Source organism: Delphinus delphis, chromosome 18 (assembly GCF_949987515.2).
Source record: "Delphinus delphis chromosome 18, mDelDel1.2, whole genome shotgun sequence".
NCBI lineage: Eukaryota > Metazoa > Chordata > Mammalia > Artiodactyla > Delphinidae > Delphinus > Delphinus delphis.
The window spans coordinates 8,616,669-8,631,527 of record NC_082700.1 but is presented as its reverse complement, the minus strand read 5'-3'; the positions used below and the strand labels follow the sequence as shown (position 1 = coordinate 8,631,527).

Below are 14,859 nucleotides of genomic sequence, written 5' to 3'. Positions count from 1 at the left end.
GGAAATGTAAGTTGGATAATTTGGCAATTGAGATCAACAGTACTAAAAGGGTTTATATCTTTTGAAATACTAATTACACTTTTAGGAACTTTTCCAAACCTAGAGATAAATACTAAGATTTAAGTAAGAGATTTCACCAAGGCATTATTTATAATGGTAAAAAAAAAAAAAACAACAAAACTCACACAAAACAAGAAAGCTCTGTAAGCAATTTAAATGTCAAACACTAGGGAAATGGATACATAGATTATGGTAAATTGTATGATGAAATATCATGCAGTCAATAGAATGACATTTTTAAAGATAGTAAAGGATATCAGATGATATTAAGTGAAAGAGGAAGGATATATAATTTCTATATAATAGATGATGCCAACATTGATGTGAATGGGTGTGTGTTACATAGAAATAATGCTGGAAGTAAACCCAACAAAATGTTGAAAGTGTTTCTCCCTAGATAATATAATTATTTTTGAACACATACTGCTTTTATAATCGGGGGAAAAAAATCAATGACATTTTCAAAAAGGAAAGCAAAATAATGAGAAAACTGATGTGACAGACATAATGAAAAAGGTTACTATTCAAAATTAAAAATTAATAGAGATGATTCAAATAAATGCTGAAATTCCACATCAAAAGTGGCCCTGGGTTTCCCTGGTGGTGCAATGGTTAAGAATCCGCCTGCCAATGCAGGGGACATGGGTTCGAGCCCTGGTCCAGGAAGATCTCACATGCCGTGGAGCAACTAAGCCCGTGCGCCATAACTACTGAGCCTGCGCTCTAGAGCCCGCGTGCCACAACTACTGAAGCCCGCGCGCCTAGAGCCCGTGCTCTGCAACGAGAGAAGTCACTGCAATGAGAAACCCGTGCACTACAAGGAAGAGTAGCCCCCGCTCATCACAACTGGAGGAAGCCCACATGCAGCAATGAAGACCCAACGCAGCCAAAAATACAATAAATAAATTTTAAAAAAAAAGTGGCCCAAAGAAATAACTGAACAGTTAACAGATGAGGAAATATACAATTTCACAAATCTATTGTATGAAAAAAGGAATATCTTCACTGGAAAGGAAATACATAAAGAGATTAATTTTAAAGTACCAATAAAAATATTCAACTGAAAACATGTATAAATGAAATGATAGAATTTAGTGGGGATATGGGATAACCTGAATATTTATACATTGTTTGTAGTATTGTAAATTGGGAAAATCTCTGTGAAGACCAATTTCCCAAATGCATACATTTTCCCAAATGTATCCATGAGCTTTACCTGGATAGATTTTTTGGGAAATGCCACCAGGAAAAATGAGCTATGTATAATCTGATAAAAAGTCTGCATCAAAGGACTATTTTTAAAAAAATTATGAATACAAGCAACAAAAGGTAGATGGTTAACGATATAATTCCAGTTATTGAAAGTGACAAGACGTGAGCTATGTCAACACATACACACATACAAAGTTAGCGTGAAGTGAGCACAGCAGGTTCAATGGAAACAGTGACCACAGCTGCCTAAAATTATATGTAGGTACCTGGCCAACACCTGAAAGAACATGGGACTAACTGAAATAGCAGTTAATTTATATCATATGTAGTGAGTAGGTAAGTTTATAATAAAATTTTTGGTGACAATTGTTGATAAGGGCAGCATAGAACAAATTAGGATATCCACTTTAATTTATTTTTTTATTGTGGTAAAATACATATAATATAAAATTTACCATTTTAACTATTTCTAGGTGTACAATTTAGCGGCATTAAGTACACCCACATTGTTGCGCAACCATGACCACTATTTATTTCCAGGACTTGTTCATCATCCCAAACTGAAACTCTATAACTGTAAAACAGGGGCTATAAATTTGCCTCTTGTATGTTCCTCATATAAGTGGAATCATGTATTTGTCATCTTGTGTCTGGCTGATTTCACTTAGCATAATATTTTCAAGGTTCATCTATGTTGTAGCATGTGTCAGTACTTCATTCCTTTTTAAGCCTGAATAATATTCCATCGTATGTACAGACCACGGCCCATTTGTATTTTTGAAACTTTTATGTCTAGTGAACCAAACAAATTTTGCCTCCTTGCTCTCTCCCAGTTCACCTTGTTTTACAACAGGCATTGGCTGCCTTGGGAAGCAGGGTGTTTGCGTTGTTTATCCCGGTGCTTCTTGTGTGCTAAGGTACGTGTGTGCTGGATTAATAACTCTTGCAGGGACAGATGTGACCAAGGTGATTATCAAAAGCAGTAGGGTGGCACCTAAGAGAGGTTCTTTAAGTGCCAGGGATGGGGGTGTGAAAAGAGCAAAATAATCCTTGGCTGTTGACAGTGCGAATACAGCCCAATATTGCTGATCTGTGTTGCAAACCAAAATCCTGCAGGGTCAACTATATATGCTGGTGGATGAAGCAGCTACCTTTTTCTAGGTAGAGGCTTTCAGTCTCATGGAGCCTTTCTGAAAATGACTGATTCTTAACCTATCTGCATTCTGAATTGGTGATATAATACAAGAAAAATTAGAATGGACTGTCTTCATCACTTTTGAAAAGGCCCCAGCAAGAGGCATGAACGCAGATCCAGAGAGGAAAAGCAAACGCTGAAAATGCTAAAACAAGGTAATACTATCTATCACTTGCCTCATAGATTTCATGACCTTGTATAGTAAACCAGTTGGGGTCTGGGGTCGCTAAAGAATAACATTTCATCGCTTGCCGAAAGTGGCATGTATTTCTAGCATCAGCGTACACAGAAGTGAGAGTAGGGGTTTGCAATGAATGTGCTAGGAACACACTGGTATGAGGACAAAAATCCCATCCCAGTTTTAAAAACAAACACAAAAGATGAAGATAAAAAGTTGTTTTCAAAAATATATGCTTTGTTAATGAGTTCAGAGCAAACAACCATTAAACATACAAGCCACACAGTAACTCCTTAAATAAGATCTGAACACCCAGAATAATGCAGATAAAACCTCCTCATCTCTGCCATGTCTGACAGGTATTCGTGTAGTAAAAAGGAGTTTAAGCTTCGGGGGCAGCTACACCTCATTTCACCTTAAACTTGTGGCAGATTACTTAACCCGGCTGAGCCTCAGAATCTTTGTTAAAATAAAGAATCCTACATCACTGGGTTGTTGTGAGGATTTTAAATGATTCCATACAGCATCTATGCCAGTAGATAATAGGTGATCAATGAGTTAAGGCTACTGTTATCCATTTTACATACATATTTTACCCATAGAAACCATAACAGATTTTATCCTTAATTGAAGAGCTTACCTCTGCCAGGTAGGTAACCATATTCAAGGTAATGTCCGCATATGCTTCATGAAGGTACCGACAGACCACGTTGACCCATGTGGTACAGTCCCTCGTGTAGCTGTGTGTTTTATAAAGAGTCATGACATGTGCAAGGTTGGAAAGTTTGGGGTTCTTCTCTTCCAAACAAACCTTTTACAAGAAGAAAATCAATTAGAGATAAAATAGCCTGATGAAAAGGAAGAAATGTCAGCAATTTTGCTATAAGCTCCAGCAGCCTGGAAAATTGATCGATACATTTTTTGGGTAGCTGCGGAGGCGCTTAGTAATTTAATTTTCACAATTTTTTTTCCACTTGTTTTCTCAATAATGAAATGACAATGCAAATCAGCCACCCAGAGATGTGAATTACTAGTGATGTCAGTTATTATTTTCAGGTTTATGAAACTCATCACCCTGTCTGAGCCTGGTAATCTCCGTCCACCATTAGGCCTTGAATGTGCCTGAACCTGTAAGGCATACCTGAGCAATCCTTTCGGCTATATCCTTACAGAACTGGCCGGGGTTTTCAAAATGCTGTATCAGCTGGGGCAGAAGACACAAGACATTCAGTGGAAACCCTGGATTAGAGAAGATACAATGGAGACAAGTGAATATGGTGCATTTGAACCATTAAGAGCGGGAAGGCATATTACAGATTTTATTCTGAGGTGCTGCAAAAGCAGCCTTTTGAAGCAGCTTTGATCTGAACTAACATAAATCCAGGAAGAATGTACGACTGCAATGGCACCGTTTCCAAGGAGGCACTGAAGTACATTTGTAATCTGCAGGTTCAGCGGCTGTTTTGCTACGGACTGTTGCAAATAAGAATGATTGGCACAGATTTTAAAAAGCAGATTAAAATGGACTGAAGCACTAGTTTGAATTTTTATCAAAAATGTATTTTAAGGAAAACCTGCTTGAGAAGACACAGGCCAATCCATTTAAGTCTTACTCATGTAATCAGAAAGACTCTTTAAAATGATGAGGAGTAGCTTAGCTCCACTGTATCAAGCTTTGGCTTCCTGGAAAGAATTCTGGGCCACATGCCATGGTAATTAAAAATCTGGTTTGGGCTTCCCTGGTGGCAAAGTGGTTGAGAGTCCGCCTGCTGATGCAGGGGACACGGGTTCGTGCCCCGGTCCGGGAAGATCCCACATGCCGCGGAGTGGCTGGGCCCGTGAGCCATGGCCGCTGAGCCTGCGCGTCCGGAGCCTGTGCTCCGCAACGGGAGAGGCCACACAGTGAAAGGCCCGGGTACCGCAAAAAAAAAAAAAAAAAAAAAAAAAAAATCTGGTTTGTTGTTGGCTTAATTCAAAACGATAGGGAATCAAGGGAATTTTCAAGAGGAAAAGAAAGGCTTAGAAAAATAAAAGATTTAGGAGTTAAGAAAAAAGGGAAAAAAGTCTGTACAACAGCAATGGAATAAACCAACACTGTCTGCAATTTGATCTGGAAAGCATAAAGAATTGATTACTGTCTTATGTATTACTCCTGCCCCTTTTATGCTATTGCCTTAAAAATATCTCTTGCAATATACATAATTAAGACTTACATAGAATTTTAAGACTTATATAGAATTTTAAAAGAAAGAACAAAGTGTTCCCGAAGAACCATTTTTAAGCAGAATCGTTAGAAGTACGAAGCCCACATTATCTTATTACACTAAACGAGTCCCACCATGACCAGAACGGTAAGAGCGTGAGTGAGGTGGGCTTTACCAATGGCTTGGGATGAGTCCACCATGGGTACTCTGGTCACTGGTGTCAGCAGACTGAACAGCTGCAGGGTAAGGTCGGTGGTGGTGACAGAGGTGAATCCCTTCAGGAGCAGCTGCTGCAACCCTGAGAAGTCCGCCCACTTGAGCTGTGCCTGGAGTTTCTCCAGTTTTTCTCGGTTCTCAGCTTTATCGAGTGGCATGTGAGCCAGCAGTCTGTTCAACAGCCTTAAGGCCATTAGGTATTCAAACTCAAAATCGGATTCCATCAAGGCCACCGTGACCCAAAAGATGGTGGCCAACAGGTTGGTTGGATGGTTTATGTGTGATGGGTCCGTGAGGCTGTCCTTCAAGGAAGATGAGCTTCTGGTTTTTGAGGAGAGGCCTTGTTGGGTACAGGCCTGGATTCTGTCCAGGGTGGCACTCCGAGGTGGGTCTGAGGACCGGTCGACGACACCAAACTTCTTGGGCACAGAGAAGCTCCTTTGATGCCGGCTGCGCTCTGCAGTTGCTGTGCTGCCGCTGGCTGTTCCAGGGTTCACATTGAGCTGTCCTGTGCTCTTTCTGCTTGCTGTTAGTTTAGCGTTAGAGCTTAAGTCTGGTGATGAAGAGCTGGGTATAAAAGTTAAAAAGTTCAATAGGAAGCCAACACCTTTCAGTGAAAGGCTAGTCCTCTCAAGATCCAACAACAAACAATGAGGAAGGGAAATCATTCTTTGGAAATATTACTTTCTATTCATTTTTCCATATTCTTAAACTGAAAGAATAGGTTTCCTTATTCTTAAACATAAAGCTATGAAAAACAAAACTTAATCAGAACCACCCTCACCAACAAAACCAAATACTGATTTCCACTTATCAAAAAGTTAAAGAAATAAGCAGTCGTCTGTAAAGTTTACTGATCTTTCATTTATTTTTTGTTTGAATTTGGATAAGAGTAATTACAAAATAAAATGTACCTGATAGGTACAAATGTTAATATTCTATTAACTGACTGATAAAAAGAACAGATAAAGAAACATCTAGGAAAAAAAAAAGTAAATGTTTGTGTCAAAGGAAAATTTTTGCACTTATAAACGTTTATGAAAAATGATTTCTAAATCTATTTCAGGCTGAAAAGATAGAACTCTTTATGAACATTCTTGCTAAATTTTTACTGATTTAGGTTAATCTGTAGGTTTCTATAGATAAGTGTGTATGATGCTATTAATCACACTAAAACTACGTATGCATAAAAATGTTCAACTTAAAAATGAAACAAAGCTCAACGTGATATAACTGAATTTCAAGCAAGTTGAGCTTAATTACACAAACAGAATACAAAATTGTGAATGATTTGAAATGGGCTATTAAACATTGCCAGGAGCAAAAGGAATTGAAAAATTTAAAAAAAGAAAGATCCTAAGGTAGAAATTTCTTCAAGTAAAATCAACATTTATTCCAACTGTTTTTATAGTGATCGATCAGTTGTGTTTCATATATATTCATTTAAAAAATAATACTTTGGGGCTTCCCTGGTGGCACAGTGGTTAAGAATCTGCCTGCCAATGCAGGGGACATGGGTTTGATCCATGGCCTGGGAAGATCCCACATGCTGCGGAGTGACTGAGCCCATGCACCACAACTACTGAGCCCACGTACCACAACTATTGAAGCTCGCGCACCTAGAGCCCATGCTCTGCAACAGGAGAGGTCACTGCAATGAGAAGCCCGCGCACCGCAAGGAAAAGTAGCCCCCACTCTCCGCAATTAGAGAAAGCCTGCACGCAGCAGCGAAGGCCCAATGCAGCCAAAAATAAATAATAGAACTTCCCGGTGGTGCAGTGGTTAAGAATCCTCCTGCCAATGCAGGGGACATGGGTTTTAGCCCTGGTCCAGGAAGATCCCACATGCCATGGAGCAACTAAGCCCATGCGCCACAACTACTGAGCCTGTGTGCCACAACTACTGAGCCCACATGCCACAACTACTGAAGCCCATGAGCTTAGAGCCCATGCTCCACAACCAGAGAAGCCACCACGATGAGAAGCCGGCCAAAATAAAAAAATTTTTGAAAATTAAAAAATAAAATACTTTGTTTCTATAGAATGTAATAAATAGGATAATTACATAAAATTTGAAAAAATACTCAAAGAAATAGGAAATGAAAAATCATTAATATTTGTATTATTTAGAAATAACATTTATTGTCTATTATTTTGTGTGTGTGTGGTACGCGGGCCTCTCACTTGTTGTGGCCTCTCCCGTTGCGGAGCACGTGCAGGCTCAGCGGCCATGGCTCACGCGCCTAGTTGCTCCACGGCATGTGGGATCTTCCCAGACCGGGGCACGTGTCCCCTGCATCGGCAGGCGGACTCTCAACCACTGCGCCACCAGGGAAGCCCCATTTATTGTCTATCTTGCTGATGTTTTAAAATACTTCTCTACTGTGTGTGTGTGTGTGTGTGTGTGTGTGTGTGTGTGTGTGTGTGTGTGTGTGTGTGTGTGTGTGTGTGTGTGTGTTGTAACTTCTTTTTTTTTTTAACTTAAGGAAATGTCATACATACTTTCTTGGATCATACACAGACTTCCAAAACTGGATTCGTTCTTTAGACATTGCCCAAAGTCCAGGCATTTCCCAAATATTCAGTACAGCATATTTGATTTTCAGAACGAAGTTAAACTGATTCTCACCGAGATAATACAGTTAAGAGATCACTGTTCTTCAGGCAGTCAGACAAGTTTTCCACAGCAGCTTCCAAGGTAAGGAGCGCTTCCATGACATAACCCTGCAAACAGGCAAAGACAACATTCTGTACTGCTTATAACTACTGTTAACTTCCTGAAGATAAATTTAATCAAAACAAACTATTCAAATAATCGTAATATTGGAAGTTAGACAGTCATGGTTACTTTAATGCACAAAGGCTACAAACAAATTTTAAGGGCCACTTAGGAAATTCAGATGGCTTAGGAGTTAGCAGATAATCATGAAGATTTATTTCCCTAGCTGTGAGGGCTTCCACAGATCAAGCTCATTTGAAATCCAACAGGGAGGGGCAAGGGACAAGCATGGCCCCTTGTTGAAGGGGATGGTGGGCATGTGAAATACAGAGTGGCAACGTTTGAAAGCCAGGATTAAGAGATGAAGTATGAGAAGGGCTGCGTCCCAAGGGCATTTTATAGTGTACTGCCAATGGCCAGGAGGAGGAAAAGAAGCTGAAGTCTACAGGCATGCAGGTCCTCTGAGATGCAGAACATTTCTGGTGGAAAAGAAGGGCTTGGCCCAAGCTACAGAGCTTGTAATGCCCCTGGCTTTCCAGCTCCCTGGTCTCTGGGGTCCCCAGTCCACAGGGTCTTCCTGTGGCATCCATTCTCCCCACTATTTCTTTCACTTTTCCTAGTTTATGGAAGGCTAACCACACAGACAGGTGTGGTGCTTTGCACAGATACAACAGCGATCCCTTCTCTGGGTGGGCAGGTTGCACAACTGCATCTTAGGTTGTTAGTAGAAAAGACAAAACAAGACAACTCCCTCAGCCCCCACCAAATAAAATCAATAAAGACAAAACAACACAAAGAGTCACCACAGGATTTCAGTTGTTGGCTCAATAAAAGTGTCCACTGGATTTCTAGAACAATGCCCCCTGGAGTGATTTTTGTAAAAATAAAAGTCAACCTCTAGAATTTCAAAATAAATTGTACATGTCCAAATGGCTGGGATACTTGGCGAGTGGAAGAAAACTCAAAGAAAGTTATTAACACCCCATCTTTGAGCTGAGAGAAGGGTGAGTTCCTGGACTTTCCTTCCATACCTGAATCTCATCTCCATGCTCTCCAATCACCTCCACCAGCCTCGAGAGAAGGTCCGACAAGGCGTGTGCCGACAGTGGCTGTTTGAGGGCCCGGAATATCTGGAAGGACCGGCCGGCATAGTGCCTGGAAGAGCTGGCGAGGGCTGTCTGCAGAGCAACTTCACTCAGCTGCTGCTCCAGGTGGAAACCTAGGGCACAGGGGTGGGAGCAGGTCAGCCGCTCCTCTGCAAACCTCGGACCCCAGTTATCCGCACGTTTACAACAAGCTAGCTGCACAGCGCTACCTCCTGGTGCTACTTATTTAAAAATTAACCATTTTAAAATAAAACCCAAATCTGCATCAGTCTTAAGGAGGCATAGTGGAGTACAGTCAGACGCTTTGGAGCAAGGTGGTCCTAGTTTCGAATGGGGGATTTGGGACTCTGGGAAAGAAGCTAATTCTCTGCGAGCCTGCTTCCTCGTCTTTCCCTTGTGGATGGCAGCATTTACCTCAGAGGGGCTGTGAAAATCAAACAACTTAAACAGGGCTTAGTGCTGTCTCTGGTACATAACATGTGCTCACAAGTGTATTATTACTTATTACGCTGCTACTGTTTGACATTGTTCTTCTGTACTTTTTACACAGAATACTTTCACTCCCGTTTTCATACGAGAATTTGTTAGAAACAAGTTTTTGGAGGACTTGTGTACGCAGAGGAAAGCAAAGCATAGCCACGGCCTGGGCCAAAGTCTTTGCTCTTCAGAAGAGTCCATAAACACGCAGATACGGAGGTGTAGGCACGGCAGAGAAGGCAGGCATCATTTAAACTTTCGCCTGAATATCTGTTCTTCCACCAGCATGAAGGTAATCTCAGTCCTCAGGAAACCATGTGATCAGACAGAAATGAAAGCAGAAGGGAAAGTCCATGACTGAATACTGGGCCACTAACCCCTACACCTGCTGTGCCTCTTTACAGGGAGAAAATCAGGCTACGAGAGTCACAGGACATGATGAAAACATCGACTTGAGCTGTCTCCGTGGTCTAGAGGCTCTGTGGCACATTCGACCGTCTCACGAATGAGACCAGGACGGATAATTCAGTGTTACTGTGTTAGCTGCTGCTTGGCTGTCTCACCCCAGAGACACGTAGACCGTATAAGAAAATGTTCCTGCAGAGTCAACAAAGGGTCCTGGAAAATGGACTTAGACACATTCGGGGTAGTAAATACAGGATTAAACCCATATGAATGGATGTTTCAAAACAGTTTTTTACATCTTTATTTTGCTTTTCAAAACATATTTTTCTACTTAAGCCATTTAATATATGGGGGTTAGGTCCCCTGGCAATGAACAAAAGCTTATTTAAATCATACTGCTGGAACTGTACTAGTAGGATTGCAGAATCCTCCCCCGTCCCACCACCACTAGGACGATGTCCTTTGGGAAAAGCTATTTCATGGGTGGCAGAGAAAAGAAAAAGGTTTCCTTTACTCCCTGTTACACACTGATCGTACATTTCCCAGCCTTCCTGGAAATCAGGCGTGACCTCGTGCCTGAGTTCTGGCCAGTGGAACGTAGGAAGAAGCACCGGACGTCACATGCAAAGCTAGCATGTAAACTCCTCCGGAGCAATCCTCCACACACTCTCTTCCTTCACCTGCCCCACGGACACAGAGGGCTGAGACCTCCGAGCCTAGGGGATGACAGGGCCACAGGGCAGAGGGTCCCTGAAGCACCAGGTGGAAGGCTGTCTCCCAAATGTCCACATTGAACTGTTCTGTGGTCCAGAAATAGCCTCTTGTGTTAGGTCTCTGAGCTTTGGGGGTTATTTGTTATAGCAGTTCTGCTACCCTGACTAATACAAGTGTTTCCAGGAACACATTTTATTGTGCTGGATTGGAAACAGAAAGTAGCGACGTACAAGGAAACTGAGGTGGGTAAAAGTATCTTGTGCAAGATGTGAAAAGACATACGATATTCTAAGCAGTCTGAAAGACCCTCTGAGAACAAGCTATATAAGGTACTCGTACGTTTTCTCCTTTTTAGTATCTTCATACAATCAGGAGTGTTACACAAATGAAGAGTTCACATGCATCATAAATGTCTTCCTTTAGGCTATTAAGTGACTTTTAAGGGGGGAAATACCAATAAAAGCAGTCTTAATATTTCAAAGAAATTCCAAAGTGGAAACTCAAAACAAGAAATGGCAATCCTATTCCTAGAACAACTTTCCCATTTCAGTTGAACAGTATTTTTTGTTTTTTGGTAAGTATCCTCTGCTCATGGAAAGAGATGTGGCGAATCTGGAATGTTTCAAACTGTGAAATGTGCTAATTACCAGAGCGGCCAGGAGAGGTGGTGAGCCCTACCTGCTGTGGCCAGCCTGCTGTGTGAAAAAAGGCAGGGAGAGCTGCTGTAGCGTGCTGAGGAACCAAATTTAAATTTCACACACACATCAGCCCAGGCCAAGCCGAATCTGAATGGAATGCCTCTAAGGGCTTAAATGTTGTGATGGTGCTACTGTCTAAATTAGAATCAGACCGTGTTCAGAATACTGAGTGGTCACTGGCACAGGACTTGCCAGCAAATACTTTTAAAGCCAAAAACATTGTATCACAAAATTCTTTTTTTAAAAAAAAACAGTTTGCAAGGCTGACAGTTTTCACAGTTGAGTCTGACAGTCAGTGACTACGACTTCTCTCTCATGGCTTTCTTTAAATAAAATCAATACAGGCACAGTTTAATTCTAGTAAGGTACATGAAGCAAGGAGAACAGAGACATCGGGGAAATTATTTGATAGAGCACAATGCGAGTATCAGTATATGTGACATTAACTATCACTCAGGCACATCTGAAAAAGCTTCAATATCCTCTATGAATATTCCTTTGCTATGGCTTCCAAATGCAGGATTTTACACACACACACACACACACACACACACACACACCCGCCCCGCCACACACAAACACATACACAGTGTGTGGTTATATGGGGAGAATGAGCTCCATTATAGAAAAATGCTGAGAGTGGGATTTGGAGAAACAGGATGAAGTACCTGATTTGGAATCTCTAAACACGGACACAACATGACGTAGAAAATTAGTGAGTTGTTCAGCACTCTTCGAATTCTGATTTTTGGGTGTGATGTCCTCATGGCACCAAAGTGGACCATATGCCCTTCAACAAAACACACAAAATGTCAAAAATGTAACTATCGTTCTGCATTTTTAAAACCATATACACAGTCCTAACTCCAAAGGTACAACATACATTTTTAAAAGTTTTACATATTAATTTGGTGGTAAATTTCAGTCTTCTAAAGCGTAAGAGCATACTCAAAACAGAACTAGCTAATTGACGGAGACACACCTTTTCTTATGTTTTACCCACAAAATTAAAACCTCTCAATTCACCAGGACGGTGTTTATTTAGCACATACTGGGTGCTATGTGTTTGTTAAACAAAATGATATAATATGTTAAATAAAATATAGATTTAGACACAGACTCAATTTCTATGTCTTAGAATTTGCAGAGATAATGCTTTTATCAGGATCACATCATTAGGTTGCCAAATACTGTAGCACCGACTTGAAGATACAACCTCTGTTGTCTATTTGGTTTTCTACAGTAAGAATGGGACGGATCCAGGGCTGAGAATTGTAGAGAACACCCTTCCCAACACTGACAGCAGTGAGTGGTGACAATATCTTTCTTCTCCACAAACCGGTCAGGTCTCTGAGGTACCCAGTATGGAGGCATCACCAGCCCCTCCCTGAGCTTCCTGTACGTTAAACTCTATATTGAGTTGAGTGCACACAATACTCTAAATCATTAATTGAAAAAAAAATGCTCTTTCTTCATTTTTTGCTTTACCTGATGCATTAGTTGAATAAAGAAAAATCATGTGAGAAAGTAGATAACAAATATTTATATAGACTAGACTTCCAGGACTTAACTCACTGAGGAAGGTCAGCATGCCCCAGGTCACAGGTAAGCACGCGTTTATACAAATACTGGACCTCAGGGGACTAGAGATTTGGAAGCCTTCCAAGTTAAATTGTTCCTTACAAGAGCCAGAAGACCTGCAAGAAACAGGATCGCTCGCAGTTTTTCTCGATTTTGATTTATTATTAGTTTGATCCCTTTCCTATCATGCATCCTTACCGTTTCTGGTTTCTGAATTCCATTTAGAAATGACTCCTTGGACTACAGGAGCAGACAGCTGTCCTCTCTGCAGCTGCCACTGGGTTGACCGTGGCTAATATCTTTGCTTTCCAGAGTGATGTTCTTTGCCAACTCTCAACTCCCAGATCCTGGCAGCTCCAATAGATGGTGAAAGTCACGCTCACCTCCGGGAGCCACTTCTCCCGCCTCCACCTGCTGCAGGGTCTTTATGCACAAAATCTCCTTGCCTCTCAACTGTGACGATGCCTACCAGTGTCTGCCTTGTACACAGACTCCAGCAGACACAATTTAGAAGAAAGAAGACTTCGCTAGAACTCCAGGCTTGCTTTTCTATCTGTGGTTTTAAAGTGATGTCCCTTTCCCAAAAGACTGACCTGAAAACAGCAGCCCATCTCCTGACCCCTCATTACCTGGTGGTCAGAAACTCAATGAGCTTGTTTGCCTTCTCGTCTGTTTCAGCAGCTGCGTCCACATCTTCAACCTCTTGGGTCATCTGCGGGAGGTTCCCACTGCTGTCTCCCAGACTGATACTGGAGGAGGTGGAACTGGAGCTCAGCCCCGAGTCTGGCACCGGGGAGGACTGGTCCTCTCTCAGGAAGTCAAAGCCACCTGGCGGAAGACAAGGTCAAGGTGGAACTTGCAGGCTGGGCACTTAATGAGGTCAGGAGGTGCACATAAAGAAGTGTGTAGTTATTTAATTTTGGGGGGAAAAACGCTTCATTCTGGCTATGGCTATGATTAAATAAGACTGACACTCTTTCCCCGCTTACGGATTAATTGCACTGCTGTGTAAACGAGAGTGCATTTGGTAATAGAGGGCGATCTGCTATTTTCTACTCTGGTGTTTTAATTGACGCTTTCTACAAAAGAAGTGTGTGTGTGTGTGTGTGTGTGTCTGCGTGTGCATTCTCACACACGTGCACAGGCTGATGAATAGTTCCTCTAAGCATATGCACCCAACTGTGCTGTTAGTAAATTATTCTTGGGTAATAGACAACTTAAATATGTGAAATGATACCATTTTTGAGGATATCAACACTAACCGGCGATAAGTAGATTATACATAATGTTTTGAGTAAATGTACCCAGAATTGTGAATACTGTGTGTATATTAATATATTTTAATAAAATATGTCTCAAGGTAGGCAAAATAAATATGGTATAAGTAAATACTATACTACAGTTAGCATTCTACATCTCTGGGTAGGTTGTGGGTTTGAAAATGTATACACACGACCATTCTTTTTCTCCTACTTAATAATTATAAAAAGTACACAGTTCTGGTGTGTCTGACAGATATATTAAATTATGAGTAAGAAGCCCTGGGTCTGAGTATTATCTCTGCTATTTAATGTGTAATCTCAGGGAGTCAGGTCACTTCCCTGTACCCCAGTTTCCTATTACAATAAGATGAAGACAATTTTTATCACATAGGTTTTTAGTATGGATTTGAAAGCAACTGTAGTTGAAACTGGGTGTTCAATAAATATTTAACAAGTGTTTATAAAAAGAAGACACTTCTCAAAGTTTTGGTACACCTAGTCCATGTGTACTATATAGAGCTTCAATCATTTTACAAGGTCTTGCCTACGGTATGTGTTCGCTTTGGTTTTATAAATCCCCACTCTAAACCATTTTATGCCACATCAGCGGTACAGTGAATACAAAACTGATGCATTCAGAGACATACAACTAACAGAGATTACAATTTTCTCATTCTAAGGCCATGTGCTTAACGGAATACATCCCTACCTTGGGGAGCTAGAACAGCCAGTCTTCAGAATCTGTTACTTAAGCATCGTCTACAGTAAAGAGAGTTTTGTGTCTCTGAGAGGCTATTGATGGATTACTTTCAATTAGGTGTAGCTTGGTTCAA

At 41.2% G+C, this 14,859-nt stretch overlaps 1 protein-coding gene across 2 annotated transcripts in view; it reads right to left on the bottom strand.

Moving 5' to 3' along the window:
• The window catches only part of FRY (FRY microtubule binding protein), a 328,357-nt gene that overhangs the window by 49,140 nt on the left and 264,358 nt on the right, over positions 1–14,859 (bottom strand). For both annotated transcript variants that reach the window (XM_059995989.1, XM_059995991.1), the window contains exons 40-46: positions 13,394–13,592; positions 11,852–11,973; positions 8,815–9,002; positions 7,694–7,788; positions 5,025–5,632; positions 3,787–3,884; positions 3,286–3,456 (exon numbers count right to left, since the gene is read on the bottom strand). In XM_059995989.1, the coding sequence (XP_059851972.1) occupies positions 3,286–3,456; positions 3,787–3,884; positions 5,025–5,632; positions 7,694–7,788; positions 8,815–9,002; positions 11,852–11,973; positions 13,394–13,592 (1,481 nt within the window). The remainder of the gene's footprint in view (positions 1–3,285; positions 3,457–3,786; positions 3,885–5,024; positions 5,633–7,693; positions 7,789–8,814; positions 9,003–11,851; positions 11,974–13,393; positions 13,593–14,859) is intronic.